General features: G+C 42.9%; 1 protein-coding gene across 1 annotated transcript in view; it reads left to right on the top strand.

Annotated features, from left to right (window-relative positions):
* The window catches only part of CDH13 (cadherin 13), a 978,634-nt gene extending 960,345 nt beyond the window's left edge, over nucleotides 1–18,289 (top strand). The window contains exons 12-14 of the mRNA XM_065925094.1: nucleotides 6,207–6,440; nucleotides 10,397–10,615; nucleotides 17,271–18,289. Coding sequence (XP_065781166.1) covers nucleotides 6,207–6,440; nucleotides 10,397–10,615; nucleotides 17,271–17,278 — 461 coding nt within the window. The 3' untranslated portion in view covers nucleotides 17,279–18,289. The remainder of the gene's footprint in view (nucleotides 1–6,206; nucleotides 6,441–10,396; nucleotides 10,616–17,270) is intronic.
* Nucleotides 18,290–21,119: the final 2,830 nt, after the last annotated feature.

Here is a 21,119-nt window from a genome sequence, read left to right on the forward strand (position 1 = left end):
TTGCAGGCAGCCTCAATCTGCACAATACTCCCCATATAAAACCACCTGGATGCGTGATTTCCAGTTTAAGACACGTGCTGCACACCTCTAGCCCAGAGACTACAGAAGTCTACTACCTTCCTGCACTTCTCAGAGCTCACTTCCAGACATTCTGGCTGAGATTCAACCTTCTTTGCATGTGAAGCCAGTCCAGCCAACTGTGGAGCCTAGTCTTCTAAGGGCACTCTCTTGAGGAGATGCACTGGGGTCTGATCTTACCAGTCTAGGGACATTGTAGTGCATGAAAATCTGGTTCCTCATATGCAGTTGTTCATAGCAGCATTGTTCATAGCAGACTAAAAGTAGAAATAACCCAGATGTCCATTAGCTAGTGAATGGATAAAGGAAACATGGTCAATCAACAGAATGGAGTATTATTCGGTTATAGAAAGGAATGAAGTAATAATTCTTGGTATAACATAGATGAGCCTCAGAGATATCATTTGGGGACGTCTCTGGTGGTCCAGTGGACAACACTTTGCCTTTGCTAGAAGAGGGTGCAGGTTCAGTTCCTGGTTAGGGAGCTAAGACCCCACATGCCTCTCAGCCAAAAAACCAAAACATAAACCAGAAATGATATTGTAATAAATTCAAAAATACTTTTTTAAAAGTTGTGTGTTGTTTAATTGCTAGGCCATATCTGACTCTTTTGCGACCCCATGGACTATATGTAGGCCGCCAGGCTCCTCTGTTCACGGGATTTCCCAGGCAAGAATACTTGAGTGGGTTGCCATTTCCTTCTCCAGGGTATCTTCCCGACACAGGGATAGAACCCACGTCTCCTGCATTGGCAGGTGGACTCTTTATCACTGAGCCACCTGGTAAGCCCTCTTAAAATGGTGTATATAAAAAAATACTTTAATAAACAAATAAAATTAGATCGTGGTGGTAGTTGCAGAACTACTGAATATCAATTTGTAAAAACAAAGAGAGAAAAGAAAGTAGAATTGGAAAAAATATTTTTAAATCCCTGTATAACTTTTGAATTTACATTTCTGTTTCTGATTATCACAGTAATCATGGTTATTATAAAGGAGATTGAAAAGAGAAAAGTATTACTTTAATGTTAATTACCTGGAGAGATAATCACTATTTAGGTTTGGGTGTATTTCTTCCTATTCTTTTTCCTAATCATATATATCTTTTAATTAGTGTCACACTGTTTTTGTCTGTTACTGACAAGATAGATATGTATATATGTGTATCTTTTGAATAATGGAACCTATCATAAAATCTCAGTGTTTTTTTTTTTTTGGCTAAGTGAAAATCCTATGTGGTCAGGGTACTGAATAAAATGATATCCTCATAACCCTAACCCTAACCTGGCCCCGCTTCTCATTGCACCCACCAGTGCCAGGAGACCCAGATGTGACACGTGCCCTTGGGTACAGACCTTAGCTCCACCCACTTTTGATAGAAAGCAGTGTATTGTTGGTGACTTAAGTAACAAAACACATAGATTATTTTTCACCCCTTCTACCAATTCTTGATGCCAACCACAGCGCCAGAACACCTAAACTTCGAGCTCCACAGCCTGGCACAGACGGTGGGTTGTGCTTCGACCCCCGGTCATTCCACTCACTTCTGGAGCCCCCACAGCACGCACGGCGTGGGAACACTGTGTCTCATGGGCCACAGTCCTCACACAGGGGACACACCACCAGTGGTCACAGCGCCGTGGACAAGTCACTTCATCTTCTGAGCCCCAGTTTCCTCTTCTGGAAAAGTGAGGGAAGACTGGAGGGTAGAGCCCCATGTGCTCAAGCAGCAACCTTTCTGGTTTGCTTGGACTTTTCCTACTCTGAAGGACAGCAGGGGTTCAACTTCTCTCCCTAAATCCTCGCTTTCATTAGTTACGTGACCCTGCTTCTCTTAGAAAATGTGCAGCTCTGCCCCAACTACACCTAGAACCTGAAAGTTCAAGCCTCGATACTGAACCAGCCAGACCGAGGGTTTGGCCAGGACGGCTGGCACTGAGCACAGGATACCAACTCGACCATCTCTCGAGGAAATTATTACCACCAAAGTGAATAAATACAAGTTACACTGTCTGTTTCAAGATCAAGCCGCAGGATCAGTGTGGTCCTAAACTGATCAATTTGTGCACTGACAGTATTAGAAGCTGTCAGTGCTGAGTGGGAATAACAAAGCCAGAAGCGGGAGCAAGTTGTGGTCCAGGACACAACTTCCTGAGGTCAGAGCATCTCTGTGGTCTTGAAGGCACAGTCCTATTGATAAAACAGATTAGATTATCCAGGTCCAGGAAAGAAAATGGTGACCATTACTCCCAAGTCAAGCCATTATTTGGCAGCACGAAAGTTTGAAGCAAAATGAATGACCCACCAAGATTAGAAGGCTGTGGGGAAGAAGAGAGGGAGAGCTGTCTTTTAGCGGGGACAGAGTTTCAGGTGGGGAAGATGAAAAAAGTTCTCAAGATGGACAGTAGTGATGGCTTCACAATAGGAATGTACTTTATGCCACGGAACTATACGCTTAAAAATGGTTAAAATGGTAAATATTATACATATTTTACCACAATAAAAGTAGCTCATAATAAAAAGATACAAAAACAATACTAGTAATAACCCAAAATGATGGTTTGGGAATTTTAGTTTGCTTTTGTTTGTTTGTTTGTTTTTTCTTTATTTTTATTAGTTGGAGGCTAATTATTTTACAGTATTGTAGTGGTTTCTGCCATACATTGACATGAATCAGCCATGGGTGTACATGTGTTCCCCATCCTGAACCCCCCTCCCACCTCCCTCCCCATCCCATCCCTCAGGGTCATCCCAGTGCACCAGCCCTGAGCACTTGTCTCATGCATCCACCCTGGACTGGCGATCTGTTTCACACTTGATAATATACATGTTTCAATACTATTCTCTCAGATCATCCCACCCTCACCTTTTGTAGTTGAAATGAGAGCCTATAAGAATCAAACTACAGAGTGCAAGCTTGGACATAGAAAACTAAGATTAACCCTCGTTCTAGAGAAGGAGGCCTGAGACACGGAGTTCATCTGAGCCGGTGCTCAACCTCTCTGCCTCAGCCTCACAACTAAACCCAAGGTGTCACCCATCAGAAGCTCCAACCTTGCACGGAACCCAGGCCACACTTCCAGTTCTCCCAGTGACTGCCAATCCCTCAGTGTGAACTGGAGCGCGTTTCCTGAGGCAGGACCACGACCTTCATCAGATTCCCAAAGGGGCACCCACCTCCCAATCTATTTAAGACCCCCCAGACAGGAGTGGTTCATCTGGGGGCCATTATGTCTCCTGACATTATAAAGACAAAAGCCCTTACAGCCACAGCTTCCGAGGTGGGACTTCCTCTGAGCCTTCACGCATTCCCGAGAATGTGGCCCTGGGCTCCTCTGAGGAGCGCCCAGGAAGAGCAAGTGCAGGTCTAGCTCCACATCCCAGGATTTTGCTCAAATTGAGGCTTTTTCCTGTTGGAATAGAGGAGGAGTCTGTCCCAGTTGTGCTTTGGTTCCGGTGTTTGGTCACACAGAGTGGGCCCTTGAGAGCTCTGGCTTGCGAACGGAAACGAGAGAAGAGGGGTGAGGGATTTTTGTTGAGTGCCAGAGAAGATCTGGAAGCTTGATATTTCCTAGATCCCCTCAACTGCTGGAGCTGAAGGGCTCATGAAGAATCTTTACATTTTAAATTACATTTTAGTTTGAGGTGGTGATTTTCCTCCATCCCGTACATATAAACTGGGAGAGGCTCTCCCTGAGGATTTTGAGAATCTACTCTTTACCTTCTCAACAAAAGAAAAACAAGCTCATTTCGCTTGACTTCAGAAAAAGACATCACCAGCCTGGCCTGAGAATAACACAGGGGAAATTGAAGACAGTAGTATAATTAAGTTCACGAAAGGCCAATTCTTATGACCATATTTCAAATACTCATAATGCCTTCTCATCCATTCTACCAAATGACTCCATATTATATTCAGAGTGAAAAAATATAATGGATTCCTCTGAGATATTCAATTAGTTCCATAAAAAGAGAAAAATAGTTTTTCAATAAAGAAATTCAGCCAAATGACTAAAGCTGACAGTGAAAAACCAACTTCAAAGTAATTATGCATCTCCTTTGAGTTTTTGCGCTAACAAAAGTTGATGGTCTGCCACCATTAGAAATAGCTATCCTTCTGATGATTAATTACAGTTGTGCTCCTATTTTAGCAGACACTTCTTTGAATGTTTACTCTGGAACTGTCTTAGGGTGTTGATCTGTTTAAATTTCCACCAGCCCCACTAAAGAGTATCCATTCTTTAGACTCACAGGCATATAGAACAGACTTGTGGTTGCCAAGGAGGAGACGGGGTGGAGAAGGGATGGATTGGGAGTTCGGAGTTAGCAGATGCAAGCTATTATATATAAGATGGACCAACAACAAGGTCCAACAATGGCAAAGGGAACTATATTCAACACATCTTGTGATAAACCATAATGGAAAAGAATATGAAAAAGAATGTGTGTATATGTATCAGTCAGTCAGTGTTAGTCGCTCAGTCACGTCTGACTCTTTGCAACCCCAGGGACTATAACCCGACAGGTTCCAGGCAAGAATAGTGGAGTGGGTTGCCATTCCCTTCTCCAACCCAGGAGTCAAATCTGGGTCTCCTGCATTGCAGGCAGATTCTTTACTGTCTGAACCACCAGGGAAACTATATATATGTATAACTGAATCATTTTGCCATAAAGCAGAAATTAACACAACATTGTAAATCAACTATTCTTCACTAATAATTTTTTTTAAAAATCTTAGAGAGTATCTGTTCGCATGCTTTGTAAATCACTGATCAGCTTCCTTCAATCTGGCTTCTTCCCCACTAATGCAAATCACTCCCTAAAAAGTCACCAGTAACATTCTTCTTGGGAAACCCCATTGCTTCTCTTGACACCTTGTCTTTTGGGGCATCATAGCACATTTAATTCTTGATCATTGCCTCCTTCTCCAATCTATCTCCCCCATATCTTCCAGACACTCTCACCTGGGTTGGCTTTTTAAACTTTTAACCTGCTCTGTGGGGCTTCCTGAGGTGCCCACCCCTCCGTAATTCTGCACTTTCACCTCAGGTAACCTAATTCACTAGAAAGGTTTCAAAAGCATCTACGCTGACAATTCCCGTTGGCTAACTCAGCCCTGGCATGTCTCCCAAGCTGTGGGCACTTTCTTGCGGGTGCACTGAACCTGACAAACTCTTAGCACAGTCAGAACTGAAGCTGTTGTCTTTCTGCACACCACGACCTTCTGCTTTTCTTCTGGCAGCCTCACCTGAGGGCCTTGACAAGACAAGACATGTATTTGCCATTCAAGCTGCCCTTCATAATGCAATCTATTGCTGGGTTCCCTGCCTCCAGTGCCCAGCTTCTCCTGTCAATATCACTGAGTGTTTCCACAAATAAGTCAGATCAGATTGTTCCACTGCCTTTCTGAAAAACTCATGTTGGCTTCCCACTGCCAACATGCAAATATTTGGCTATTTAGATTAAAGGTTTCATTATGGTAAGCAAAGATAAGTTCTAATTATCATTTCCATTCTTTGAGTGACTTTCAATGTGCTGGTATGACATGTGTGTTTAAAGCTTAGCACTCTAACAGTGAAGTCTGAAGAACGTCAGTCAGAAGCCTTACATATGATAAAAGATTTTTTGTATTTTTTTTTAAGATTCCACATGTAAGCAATATCATATGATATCTGTCTTTCTTAGCCTGGCTTACTTCACTTAGTATGATTATTTCTAAGTGCAGTCCCACTCCTAGGCATATACCTGGAGGAAACTATAATTTGAAAAGATAGGTGCAGCCCTGTGAACAGCAGCACTACTCACAATAGCCAGGACATGAGAACAACCCAGATGTCCACAGACAGGTGAATGGATAAAGACAACGTAGTGCATATGCAGTGGAATATTACTCAGCCGTAAAATGAATGAAATAATGCCACTTACAGCAACAGGGATAGACCCAGAGATCATAATACTACAAGGCTTTTTAAACCACTAAATTTTATACACAGATGGAAGCTCTCCCTCTCGGTCCTGTTTGAAGTCTGATGACAGGAGTAAAGGTGTCTAGCACACTGGGAAGAGGTACTGTGGACGATGACCCCTGTGTTGTACGGGCTTGTGCTAACGTCTCCCCTTTCCCTGCAGGCAACCCGCCCGCCACTGGCACTGGGACTCTGCTGATAACTCTGGAAGACGTGAATGACAATGCGCCCTTCATTTACCCCACGGTAGCAGAGGTCTGTGATGATGCCAAAAACCTCAGCGTAGTCATTTTGGGAGCGACAGATAAGGATCTTCACCCAAACACAGATCCTTTCAAATTTGAAATCCATAAACAATCTGTTCCTGATAAAGTCTGGAAGATCTCCAAGATCAACAGTAAGTCCTCTTAATGTTCCCTTGTTATTCTTCAGCTTTGAAGCCTAGTTTCCCTGGCTTGGTTTCTGTTCCAATGTGTTCCTCCTTTCCTGCACTCTCGTGTATTCTCACGTGGTTTGTTTCAAGTTATTCACACATTACAAACACTGACAATTTTCTTACCAGCACCTGGACACAGTTTGTAAAAATATTGAATATCAGTTTCTTAGAAATGAAAACATGACAGATTTCCGCTTTCTGCCTCATCTCTTCTCTGCTGTACCCCGTGAGTTATGCACCCCACACTTCACCCTCTGCACCCACCCAGGTTTCAGCCTTCAGAAGCTGGGGATCTTGGCTCAGGTGCCTCTCCTCACTCAGATCACTGTGTTTACCTTAAATTTCACCAGCACTGCAGAGATTTCTGGGCTATGCTTGTCTTCCTAAGAAAAGCACCAGTGCAGGAATCTTCAGAAAACCTTACCTCTAATCCTCCACCTTCCATTTTATGCTGCAGATCTCAGAATTGTAAAGACTTTGTCTTTAAAATGACCGTGGCTTTGACTTTCAACTTTGATATCTTCTGCCATCTGTCCTGTCCCTCAATTATGAAACTTGCAAGCAAGGCCCCGTTCCACCAATCCTTGCACATGGACAGAAAGAATTTAAAACTTGTCCCAACATTTATCATCTGCCATGTTAAGACTGAAATATCAAATGTATTGAATTGTGAATCCCCCACTGCCCTCCCCTCCCCATGACAAGTGGGAACTCACTCCTGCAATCACCTTGCCTCGCAATAAAACCCAGACCAGAACTCACATGTTACATACACTTTGCCGTCAATAGTGGATTTATCTTATGATTGACCTGGTCAGGGCTGGGTTCCCTCTTCTTACTTCAGAGGTAGAGTTTTTGAGAGGGATGGGGAATTATACATTCCATTAAGTTTTGAAAATGTATTATACAATTGTGCATAAAATTTTCTATTAAAAAAACCTCCTCTGTATTGTTATGGCCTTATCTCATATCTCATTTTATTAGCGCCTTTCTCTTGTTATTGATTCTATTTGCCTGTTTGTCTATTTTATTGCTTTTTAAAGAATGAATTCTGTTACACTGATTATTTTTAATTAAAACAGCCCTTCTCTTGTTTGAGGGGTTAGTGTTTTATTTGCTAGTTTTTGTGGCTGTCGCTGATTTGAATAATCATCCCCAGCTTCAGTTTCCAGCTGGAACTTTCTCATCAAAGACTTTCTCCTCTCCCTACAGATCAGAGACTCTTCCTTGTGTTAACCTACCATTTCACTGGCGTCATCATCCACGTCGGTTAATTCTGCTGCCTGTCACCTTCTGGTTAGGATAACCTTCATCTGTTTGTTTGTTTAATTAATTTATTTATTTTAATTGGAGGCTAATTACTTTACAATATTGTAGTGGTTTCTGCCATGCAACAACATGAACCAGCCACGGTGTACATGTGTCCCCCATCCTGAAGCCCCTTCCCACCTCCCTCCCCACCCCATCCCTCTTGGTTGTCCCAGAGCACCGGATTTGAGTGCCCTGCTTCATGCATCAAACTTGCACTCGTCATCTGTTTCACGTGTGGTAATATACATGTTTCAGTGCTGTTCTCTCAGATCATCCCACCCCCGCCTTCTCCCACAGAGTCCAAAAGTCTGTTCTTTTACATCTGTGTCTCTTTTGCTGTCTTGCATATAGGGTCATTGTTACTGTCTTTCTAAATTCCATATATATGTGTTAATATACTGTATTGGTATTTCTCTTTCTGACTTACTTCACTCTGTATAGTAGGCTCCAGTTTCACCCACCTCATTAGAACTGTCTCAAATATGTTCTTTTTATACCTGAGTAATGCAAGGATATCCAACTGGTCCATCCTAAAGGAGATCAGTCCTGGGTGTTCATTGGAAGGACTGATGCTGAAGCTGAAACTCCAATACTTTGGCCACCTCATGCGAAGAGTTGATTCACTGGAAAAGACCCTGATGCTGGGAGGGACTGGGGGCAGGAGGAGAAGGGGACGACAGAGGATGAGATGGTTGGATGGCATCACCAACTCGATGGACATGAGTTTGAGTAGACTCTGGGAGTTGGTGATGGACAGGGAGGCCTGGCGTGCTGCGATTCATGGGGTCGCAAAGAGTCAGACACGACTGAGCGACTGAACTGAACTGAACTGAATATTTCATTGTGTGTATGTACCACGACTTCCTTATCCCTCCATCTGTCGATGGACATCTAGGTTGCTTCCATGTCCTAGTTAGCTATTGTAAACAGTGCTGCAATGAACATTGGGGTATATGTGTCTCTTTCAATTCTGGTTTCCTTGGTGTGTATGCCCAGCAGTGGGATTGCTGGGACATATGGCAGTTCTATTTCTAGTGTTTTTGTTTTCAGGTCATCACACTTTTCTTTTCCCTCCTGGTTTTATTTAATAGTTAAAATGCCTTCTAGATTCTTTTTCGTGTTCCTCCAAATTTTTTCTGAATATTTATCATTGTTTATGCCCAAAAAGAGCCAGTTTAAGAAAATAGCTGGGACTTTGCTGGTGGTCCAGTGGTTAAGAATCTGCCTTCTAATACAGGGGCATGGATTCGATCCCTGGCCGGGGAACTAAGATCTCACAAGCCATGCAGCACAGGAAAAAAAAAAAATCCATAGTCGACTGAATGACTGAAGAGAAAATAGCCCAAGGCCAAAACAGTGCCGGGTGAGATGGCCAGTTCTGAGTGATGACCAGTGGCCTGGGTAATAGTGGATGTTCTCACCAAGCATGGGCTTAAAGATCCAGTCCCCAAGTTGTGTATCAGTGAATTCCCACAAACCTGGGGCCTGATAAAGACTGGGGTCTGAGGCCTGATAAAGATTAAGCTATAGGGACTTATAGCTATAGGACTATAAGCTACAGGACTATAGCTATAAGTCCCTAAGCTATAGGGACTTCCCTGTTGATCTGGTAGTTAAGAACCCAAGCTTCCACTGCAGGGGGTATGGGTTTGATCCTGGTTGGGAAACTAGGATCCCACATGCTGCACAGCATGACCAAAAGATAAATAAAAATAATTTTTTTTAAAAAGACTACAGTGTAGAAACCATCTCCATGGAAACAGATTGGGGGGGGTGCCTGCCCACCTTCAGAGTGAGTGGATTTTTGTTATTGTTGTTCCAAAAGTGTGTCTTGATTATTTGAATTTGGATTCTTATATAAAAATGCTCTGAGCTAACAATTTATTTTTTTCCAGCTTTATTACATATTTTTATATACAAATAAAAATTGTATATATTTAAGATGTACAATGTGACAATTCAAGAGTGGGTTTTTATATTATTTCTTCTAGATGTTGAATGTGATCTTTGTGAAGATGTATTATACTTTAAGTCTAATACATTTATAGGGAGGAGTTCTCGGTACTCAATCATCTCCACCAAATTGGGTCCTCCTGAAACTGATTAAATAGCCCTGAAGCACAGAACTCCTCCATGATGGAAGTGTTTTATCTGGTGTTCTCTGATATGGTGGGCTTCCCAGGTGGCTCAGCGGTAAAGAACCCTTCTGCCAGTGCAGGAGACACGGGTTCAATCCCTGTGTCAGGAAGATCCCCTGGAGGAGGAAATGGCAACCCACTCCAGTATTCTTGCCTGGAAAAACTCCATGTACAGAGGAGCCTAGTGGGCTACAGTCCATGGGGTCAGACAAGACTAGGCACAAACACCAACAAACACAATCTGGTATGGTAGCCACCAACCATGTGTGCTTGCTAGGCACTTGAAATGTGATTTCTACAAATGAAGAGCTGAATCTCTATGTTTATTTGGTGTTAATAGATTTCTATTTGAGCACTCTTGTAGGTACATCAATGCACTGCCTGCTTTGAGACTTCAGTTGCTGAAGTTGCACTTTTGTTTGCAGAGGTCCCGCGCTCTCTTCTGAAGTCCCCCTTCTGTGTTTGCAGATACGCACGCCCTGGTGAGCCTCCTGCAAAACCTGAACAAGGCAAACTACCACCTGCCCATCATGGTGACAGACTCGGGGAGACCGCCCATGACGAACGTCACAGAGCTCAGGGTACATGTGTGCTCCTGCAAGAACTCCAAAGTGGACTGCAACGCTGCGGGGGCCCCACGCCTCAGCACCGCCGCGGTCCTGCTCCTGTCCCTCCTCGGCTTAGCTCGTAAGTTGGCCAAACTCCAGTGTGTGCACAGTAGGAAGACGTAACTTCCCCAAGCCCACTGTTTTTCCACATAGCTTCTTTCCCAAAATATGTATCCCAGAGGAAAAATTCATTTTTAGCTTACGTCTGTGTAATGGAGTGTTACCTGTAAAGGTGCTCCCACTAATGTCAAAAGGCCCCTTCATATCCCCCCGCCAATCTGAGGAACCATGCAAAGGCACTCAATGCCATCAACAGAGCAGGTGGAGAGGAAGTTCCTGCAGATGACCCTGAACTTGAGCTCAGACAGATGTGCCCAGATTGGTTAACTGGTTTACCAGGGCCCTATTTCTCTTTGCATGGTGTAGTGTAATCTTTAGCTTAAGGTTTAAGGAGATTTTACAGCCTTTAAAGAAGAATCATGAGAATGCATGGAAGGACGTGGAGGCTGTAGGAAAAGAGGTGATTGCATATTCACACAGTTTTTTCACTGACTGGTTGTCATGATTATGACATAATGAAGCATTATTTTAAATAAATGAAATATTATGCCGTGTAATAGACGTGTGAGCATCAAATAAATAGAAACAGGTATCAAATATTTCCTTTTTGGGGCTTACTAGTCCAGTTTTAACCTTAGCAATTATTAACATATAGCTAATGCCATTCAAAAGACTTTGGGGCCTCAGTATTTACCTTCTGAGAAGGTGAATGGTGTTGTGAATTAGGGGGTAAGAAAGTGATGATTAGAAAATAAAGACAGAAATTATTGTATCCTGGTGACAGTGTTGAGTGGAGTCAACAGGAAATCTCATTCCAACTTCAGACACGTAGAGCTCTGTGCTGAGCCACTGACCTCGGAGTGGAATTAGAGAGGAGAATTTACAGTGCCAAGTGTCTCCCTGGATGGATGGATAGACGGATGGATGGAAGTGAGGGATGGAGTGAGGAGAGAAAGGAAAGAAGAGGGGGAGAGAGAGAAAGGGGGAGGAGGGAATATATATTCCTCTCTCTCTTCCTCCCTCCTTTCCTTCTTTCCTTCCTTTTTTATAAAGCATGAATATTACAGATGAGGTTGAAATCCCCTGTGTCCCTCTCCCCAGTTTCATTTCCTGTTCTCTCTCCCCAGAGACAACAGCTGTCATGAGCCAGCGTGTGTGGACATTGTTTTATACTGTTACTACACACCACATGCACACACACCCCATATAGTTCTACTTTGTGTGGTTTGTCAAACTTGGTCTAATTCATATTGTGTTAGGCCTGATGTGCTGGAACTCTCTGTTCTCCCTCTTTTCATTACATTTCCAAGCTCCATCTATGTTTCTGTGGTTCAAGGGTTGGCAAGCTTTTTCCATCAAGGGCCAGGTGGCAAATATTTTGGGCTCTGGGGGTCTCATCAGGGCTCTGTTTCATATTCCTTTTTATAGCTGTTTTAGTTCTGTCTTCTGTGTTTTACCACCCTTTAAAAGTATGAAAGCCATTCTTAGCTTGAGAGCCAGGCAAACACAGTGCTCTGTTTCATTCACTCTAACAGCTAGAGAGCATCCCTTCCCATCCTAGGAATATGGCGCAGTGTACTCCCCTATCAACAGACACATGGGGATTATTTAGTGTCCTGCTCTGACCAACTCTGCTGCAGTAAACCTCTGGAATCTGTTTCCCACCAGCTTCTCAAGTGAGCACTAGACAGATGCCGAGCAGAATTCACATACAGCAGAGTCGGGGTAGACCAGAGGGCAGTACTTCCTGGGTGATTGTACAGAAATAAAAATGCTGTGTGTGCATATGTGTGTGTACACAGATAGAAAAGATAATGGAGTAGCCACTCATACATCATCCACAACTGGTGGTGTTGTTTAGTTGTTAAGTCATGTCCAACCACATAGACTATAGCCTGCCAGGTTCCTCTGTCCATGGAGTTTCCCAGGCAAGAAAGAATACTGGAATGGGTTGCCATTTCCTCCTCCAGGGGAATCTTCCCAATCCAGAGATTGAACTCACATCTCCCACATTGGCAGGCAGGTTCTTTACCGCTGAGGCACCTGGGAAGCCCATAAACACAATTCAGTTCAGTCGCTCAGTCGTCTCCGACTCTTTGCGACCCCATGAATCGCACAATTACATGACACCAAAGCCTGACTCTCCGTGAACCAAGGCTCTTCAAGATTCTGCTTACTTACCAGCCCCCCAGGCAGCCAGTGAGTGATTTAATGGGGGCCTCCTGCTCCAGTTGTTGAAGGACAGATAGATCCCCAGCCCATCCAACCCAGGAAACCAACATCCCAGGTGACCGTAGCCTCCAGCACATAAACCCAGTGTTTTTATATGTTTACACAATATTTTTTACAATAATACACATGCCTGCTACTCCAAATCATTATATTAAATACTAGTAAGATGTAGTCTGTTGAGATTAAAAGGAATATAATAGCCATGGCAGCATTTGCTTCCTCTGACAAGGGCTTTTCTTGTTCCTCATACTTTTGAGCACCCTGACCTACAGGTGTCAATAACGAGCAGGTTCCCCAGGATGGCTCACTTCTCATCTCTCCCATCTGAGCTCTTGGATCACAGTTAATCCAAGACAGAATTATCTGATGACTGCCAAAGAACTCCTGTTCATTTTATACTCAAAATAGTACCATTGAGAAAAGACAGGTGCACGCATTCTGTGTTTGAAATGTCAGATGCACTTTCTGTTCTCACCTAAATGGAGAGCCACATGGTTATCCCACTGCAGGTCAGGGCACCTGAGGACAAGCCATAATTATCCTCAGAAAGGAACCCTGAATCTCCCCCATGCAGCTGGAAATGACCCTCCCATATTTTGCACCACAAGACATGTCATTTCAGTCCCCAAAATAGTTAAGAACAGTTGTCATCACCGACCTGTCTGACTTCAAAACAAACCTCACCCTGTCCCTATATCAAAGGCATAAGATTATTTAATAATGTTTGTTTGAACATTAGAGATGCCTGCCAAATAAAATGATTCCTGTTTTATTATAGACCTAGCCCAAGATGTTCTTCCTAACAGAGAAAGAATGAAACTAATAATGTAGGCATGTGAGAAACTGGCAGGTATAAGACACCTTGAGTGGCTCAGACTCTCTCCTAAGAGCAAGGTCAGTGTGGCTGACCCATGACAATGGCAAGAGGGCACACAGAAATGGGTCCAAAATATTAAGCAAAGTAGGACATGAGTCCTAATAACACTGTAACTATCAGTCGATTATAAAGTGCAAGGACAAGAGAACTTTCCCACCCGCCATGGTCCTTGAATAAATGTGGAGATTTGGTAGAATCTGTTTGATGTTTTTTTAAAGCAGGGAGTGGCAAACTACAGCCCCAGGGCCAAGGAAGGCTCACTTCCCGATTTTAAGATTTGATGAGAATACAGATGCTCCCCCGTGGCTCAGGTAAAGAATCTGCCCACCAATGCAGGAGACGAGACGCAAGGGATGTAGGTTTGATCCCTGGACTGGGAAGATCCTCTGAAGGAGGAAATGGCAACCCACTGTAGTATTCTTGCCAGGAAAATCAGATGTTCCATGGACAGAGGAGCCTGGCAGGCTACAGTTCATGGGGTCGCAAAGAGTCAGACACAACTGAGCGAGTCTGCACAGACGCACAGAACACAGAAGGTCCATTCGTTTACAGACTTAACCTGTGACTGCTTTCTGCTACTACCACAAAAAGAGCTGAGTGGTTGCCCCCGAGACCCTATGGCCCAAAAAGTCGAAAATATTTACTCCTGGCTCTTGGCAGAAAAAGCATGTCAATTTGGTCTTTAAAGCCTTTGTTCATAAAACTGCAAGGCTCACGTCATCCAACGTGGGAAGAGAAAATGGGTTTTGCTCCTCCTCCCAAATAATATTCTGATTCAAGTAGACTCACATGAACCAAACACCCCTCTTCTGTGGTTTTTCTCTTTATTCCTTCATTGCCCTGGTGGTTTTATTTCACTCTGTAGATGAGACACTGATGCTCAGAAAGGTCCCAAGGTGGGTAAGCATGGAGGCCAGTGTTCATTATTAGACTGCCTCCCTTGTGGAAAAAGATAATAAAAACATTTCAGTTTATTATGATACCGTAGGTGGCTTTATTGCGTTTGAGAGTTGAACTGAGATGCAATTCCTACTTTGACATCCCAAAGTAAAAGAAATAAAACTAATGACATTGAAAGCAATAAAAAATGTAAATGAAATTATTTTTACTGCCAGTTTGTTGTTTAAATCACATGTTGATGACATCGAGGGGATGTATAATTCTCCCCCTAGGACCCTCCAAAGAAAGCAAGCTGGCACATCCATGAGGGTTTTTGTGCTGTGACAAGGCAAGTTCAAGGAATATTGTGCTGAAACCTTTTCAAACACTTTTAAAATTAATCCACGAGAGCAAGAATATAAAAGAACAGATCAGGTGAATCATTTGAATAAATACCAAAATTAAATGTCTCTATGCTGGAAAGGAGGGGGCACTGAATTGTAACCTTGATGATCACAATGAAGGAGTTTAAAGAGATGACCAAATGAGCAAAATAATGGTCACCAGAAATACTTTTCATTCTAATGCTTTTTATTAAGGTATTATTTGCATTCCATAAAATTCACCTATTTTAAGGGTACAGTTTGATGAATTTTGGTAAAGTGTAGTCACTCCACAATCAAGATGCCATTCCTTGTACCCCTTTCCTGTTGATCCCCTCCCCAGAGTCCAGACTCCCATTGATCTACCTTCTCTGATTAGATTCTTGCCTTCTCTAGAATTTTCCATAAACAGAATTGCACAGTCCATGTCATTGAGTGTATCAGTATTTTGCTCCTCTTCATTGTGAAATATGTTATGGCCAGAGGCAGAGCTTGGAGGAGCACCAAGACGGAGTAGAGCAGACCATCCTCGGCCTGCAGACAGAGCTGGTCCCTCCAAGTTTATGGACAATGACATCCTCTGATGTCCCAGGGCTTTCTATGTGCCACACACATGCACAGCTAAGAACATTACATCATTGTGAACTTTTTTGTGCAATCAACAGTCACAGGGGATATGCTGTGGTCTGACTTGACTTAAACAGGGCTTGAGGGCTTTCCAGTGGAGTGGGTCTTATTAAGTCAAAATTTTTTTCCTATTTTTCTCAAGGACCAAAATGATTATTTTAAGTTATTGGTCTCACACAGGAAAATATTTTTAAATGAAATTAGTTATGCCATTTTCCAGTCTGCAAATGCAAGTGAATCTGAAGGATATAGTTTACTGCAGCCCAGGTCACTGAAGAGTTTAAGGCAATGGTAGCAAGGACAATGAAAAATTCACCTGAAAAAAAAGGAAATGAAATGAGTTCAGAAGAGTCCTAACCCCAAAGGAATTCACCTGTCAAGCAGTATAAAGATCCCTCGGTATAGAAAATAACAATAAAATTTGCATCTGAATCAGCATGTTCATTTCCATGGCCCTTTCTGTTAAAACAGCTTTCTCCCTTAACCTTCTCAATATCATTTTATTTACACTCAAGTCACATTACAAAGATTTTTTTATCTAGAATTTAGAGCAGCTGCTCTAAATTTTCCAAACAGATACATGACTACTTTATTTTTTTTTTATATTGCAGTGGTTTTTGCCATACGTTGACATGAATCAGCCTACATGACTACTTTAAACTCTGAAATCAATGGAGTGCAGCACAGGTTGTTGATGTTTACATGCTGACCCACCCCCTTAACAGATTTAGAATGAAAAGCCCTAAGCTTTACAGAACAACCCATTATATTCCAACAATCAATTCATTCCAGAATAGACTATACTTGCATTGTGGGTTGATCTTTTATACATTTTTGTTTCTCTGTAACACGAGTTTTTAGTGGTACCGTCTCCCTGTACAAATCCAAGATATAATAATAATTAAGCAAAGGTGGCAGAGAGCCAAGCTACTTCCATCCACCCTATCATCTGGCAGAGTGAAAGTCCCTCAGCTGGCCTAAAGCCTAGAGAGCAAGAAATGCAAACACTGATATAGGTCACAGAGAGGCAGGGAGGGACCACGACCAAACAGGCAGCCTGAGGAAGCTGGAAAGAGAGGAGGGGCTCCAAAAGGAACTCTCTGCCAGAGCCTGGACTGTAGCCCCTTAAGAATTCTGACCTCCAGAGTGTAGGAGAGTGAGTATGTGTGGTTTGTGAGCCACTGAATTTGTGGTCATTTGTGACAGCAGCCCTCAGGAACTTATACACCATCTCCGGAGAACCACCAGTTACTATCTTGCTTTTCTCAGTGACCAAAACAAACAAAAAAAAAAATATATATATATATATGTATATGTGTCTGGGATGATGGTCCATTTCTAAGCTGCCAAGTAGGCTTGTTTATAAAATAGCCCAGCCCTGGGCCAACTGCAAAAGACAGGGTCCAGTGAGGCAGCGGGAGGGGCCCTGGTTGATCTGAAGTGTGAGGCCTGTGGTATTCGCATCAGAGAAGTCCAGTTTTTTGAGTCATAAACCAGCAGAACTATTCTTTCTCTCTTCAAATGTTATGCTCAAGAAGAAAAAAAAAAAAAACTTCCCCAAAGTAGTGCAATATTCATAAATGCATTTGTTATAGCTTACCAGTCATGTATACTAAAATGTTTTTGAATCAAGTTTGTTATATTCCTTGACTTGACTCTGAGTTTTTTCCATTCAGGTCTGTGAGAACTCCTGACATCTGAAGCTTGATTCCCAAGTTTCCATAGCAACAGGAAAAAGAGAAAAAAATATCCAAATCTGAAGATTGCAGTTTACAGCTCTCGAACTTCACAACCAGGCCTCAATTGTTTCAGATTTTCGTTTTTTTTGCAATTTTCACTTAATCTGTACTTCACCATTTTGACAGCATCTTCCTTTTGCCCTTTAATTAATGGAATCCTCTGAATTTTCCCTTGAGTGTTTTAAACATCATGGCATAGAACTTGACCTTCTGGGAGGAGGAACAATGAATACTTTTCCTGATGTGTTTGCCATGTTGCTAGTCAGCACTCCACACATCCGGTTTGGTCTGTGGGTTAGTATTTGTATATGTATGCGTATCTGTATGTGTATATACCCAGTATTTATAGAGACAGACTCTACAGAAGCTTGGTCCTCATATATTGTCACCCTTCCCTGAGAGGTTAAGCACAGAAGGGGTAGAAGCTAAAGCAACCGACCCCTCCAGGGCCTCAGCGTCCAGCTCAGCACTAGGGCAGAGCACAGAGCTTCTCCTCGACCCACCGTCCAGGCAGGTCCACAGAGGGGGACAGTTTTCACTTCTGTCCTATGTGAGGATGATCCTGAGTGAAGGTGGTGAGGAGCAGAGCTGGACATTTCACCATCAAATGCACAGGCGTCTATCTCTCTGCATTTGTAAGTATCTGGAAACCACAGTCCCAGTGGGTTTTCTGGGGACCTGGCCCAGGATAGAGAACCTTGCCCTCCTTGGCATATGTACAACAGCCAGTGTCATCATGGAGGTCACACATGCGTCCGAAGAGGCCATCAGGTACCATGTGTATACATATATCGGCCCACATGTACAGACACATTTATGCGCATACACACTGTTCGTTTCCTATATACATGCATACAATAGAGTAAATACAGGTAGTTTTAAAAGTACCCTTTTGTGTGAATCGACGGCCGTCGTTTGCAAACCTGAAAATAAAAGATGTTCATTATGTATGAGAAGTAATTGATTTTTATTCTGTGAGCATGCGAACATAAGACGGAGGTTAGTGCTTGTACCAAGGTTATCTTCTTGTCCATATGCTGTAACTGAACCATCAGAGCTCACACCAAATTTTTCTAGCAGATAAACCAGTGACAGCCTGTGGCTTTTTCTTAGCGCTCGACACGAGCTAGGGTCAGGTAAGTGTCTTAGCATATTTTAATGCAGTTGCTCACTAAAGGTTTTAACCACACTCGCGCGCACACGCGGGTGCGCACACGCTTTCTTATGCAATCTCTGTTTGCACCTGTGCTTTTCATTTTGCCTTCATAGGAACTAGAAGTCATATGTTGTCTTTACTGCAGTGAAATTATGCAGATAGAGTTCCATAGATTGTGTTTGTTTCTATAGTAAATCTTTTTGAAGCATATAGAATGCAGAGATTTTTTTTTTTTTTTCATTAAAATAAATGGGTTTGGTGGTTAAAACTGCTGGACAGTAGCTCTTCTCTGATTTCTATGTTGGTGTCTAATGTCACGGATGCTGGGTCTTGCCCAGTGTGAGTTCACACTTCTGGCTGGCCGTTTGGGTCCCCCGACATCAAACGGGTGAGTGGGAAAGCCAGCAGCCCCGACGAGGGCACAGAGAAGCCTCAGGGGCAGGGGCTCCAAGCCTGCAGTCACACTTTACCAGGCTTCCTCTTCTGGCTTCACAGGACGCAGCCTCGTGTCTCCCCGGTGGACCCCGCTGCCCTCTTCCTGCAAGGCAGAGGGGAGGGCTCACCGCGGAGCACATCCAGCAGCATCCTCAGAGGCCAGGCGGTCAGCAGCCTGGCTCACAGGCTCGCTAACTAGGCATCAGGAAGCTCGCCTCATCCTGAGCCCTCCCTGGGGAGGAAGACAGATGTCCACTCAAGTGACCGTCCACTCAAGTGTAAGATTTGCCCTTGCCTCTCAAGCCCACAAGCTCTCCGGCACTTTACAAATCACGCCGGTAGCTCAACTTAGCTTAGAACACTGAGAAATCAGAATAAAGGGCTTACTTCGTGAACAAGCAGGATATGCCTTAATTTTCCCCTATTTAAGTATATTCCCTGTCCCCACGATCCTCATCAAGACAGAGATATTTCTGTCATGTTGCTCTTTTGAATCCCTTCAAAAACAACAACAAAACAGACCTATTCTTAGGCACCAAAATGGTACCATTTCCTGAATCATAGGGTGTATTTAAATTGCTAGAATACAGTCTCACTGGAAAACAAAGGCAGAATCAAAATGTTATTTCATAATTACGAATGTATTTTATTTCAGTCTAGGTTACTGGAAAAAAAAAAAAGTCAAGTGAGAGCCAGAAATTGCTTTCCCATTACCAAGCACAAGACCATGAGGGTTTTATTTTCACTGAATGAAGTCGCACCTTCTCCATTTTTTAATTAGTGTTTTAACCTATTAACCAACTCAGTTAATTAAAAATTACATTTTCTCCCCATTTTACACATGATTAATTGTTTCAGATGGTTTGTTCTAACAGGAACATGCAAACATTTTCTAATTTCGATACAAGTTACCTTCGATGCTGCCAGTTCTCTCCCAACAGACATCGTTCAGGTAGATGTACCTGCCCTGGCTCTCCGCCAGCACCTGCCAATCTGAACATCATAACAAAATAAACCCAGCTACCTTTCATGGTAGGTGTGAAATCAGAGACCTCAGTGATCCAAAAGTTAACTCCTGTCCTCCCAAGTACCAAACCAACTCACTACCAAACTGACTGAGCGGGGTGGAGAGCTGAGCGGGGGGTGTTGTGTGGGATCTTTAAGAGCTTGCACTGTACTTGGCTACAGACAAATTCTAAAGGGTCTCCAAGCATTTTCTGATTTTCTAAGTAGAGCGCACTAATCTAGCCACGTGTAGCTGACTTAAGCAGGTTATCATCAGGTAAATCACACCAGGGAGAGAAAAGTCACAAGAGAAAGGTGAGCGTTGAGAAAGAAGAAACTACTTTTTCTATTTAAGTACTAAATAATAGAAACGATAGTAATAATGATGGTGGTGATGGTGACAATGATGATGATGGTGACGATGGTGATGTAGCTGCACTTTTCATAAAGATGATGCAACCCATCTTCTTATCTGACTGTTAAGACTCGGAAGATTTGGGACTTCTTGTAATCCTATGATAATGGGCTTTCATAATTGTTGGTCTACAGCAATCAATAAAAATAAATAAAGGGTAAAATGCATTACCCTTATTTTATTTCCTTTTGCTACTGGATTAGCCCACTGCTGAAAAATTTCTCTACTTTTGACTGTGTTTGGCTCAATAGTAAAGAATCCTCCTGCCAATGCAAGAGACGTAGGTTCCACCCCTAGATCAGGAAGATCCCCTGGAGAAGGGAATGGCAACCCATTCCAGTATTCTTGCCTGGGAAATCCCATGAACAGGGGAGCCTGGCGGGCTAACAGTTCATGAGGTCGCAAAAGAGTTGGACACGACTGAGTGGCTAAACAACAACAATGTAAAAGCATATACAAAACCTGTAGAGACAGGAAAAAATGGTGGGACTAGATGTGTGAATAAGGATTTCGGATAGGAACTTTAATTCTATAAATTAAGAATAAGTCTATGATTTAAACAAATCATTTAGATAGTCATCCAATTGGAGAGGCAGAAAAGCTTCTTCCTACCGTGCACACTGCATCACTATCAGAACAGTAATCATTGGAGGGTTGCTGAACTTGCTAAGCTTTTGAAATTTTGTTTGATCCCAAGTCGCTCAGTTGTGTCTGACTCTATCTGACACAACAGGCTCCTCTATCCATGGAATTCTCCAGGCAAGAATACTGGAGT

Source organism: Muntiacus reevesi, chromosome 2, assembly GCF_963930625.1.
Source record: "Muntiacus reevesi chromosome 2, mMunRee1.1, whole genome shotgun sequence".
Taxonomy (NCBI): domain Eukaryota; kingdom Metazoa; phylum Chordata; class Mammalia; order Artiodactyla; family Cervidae; genus Muntiacus; species Muntiacus reevesi.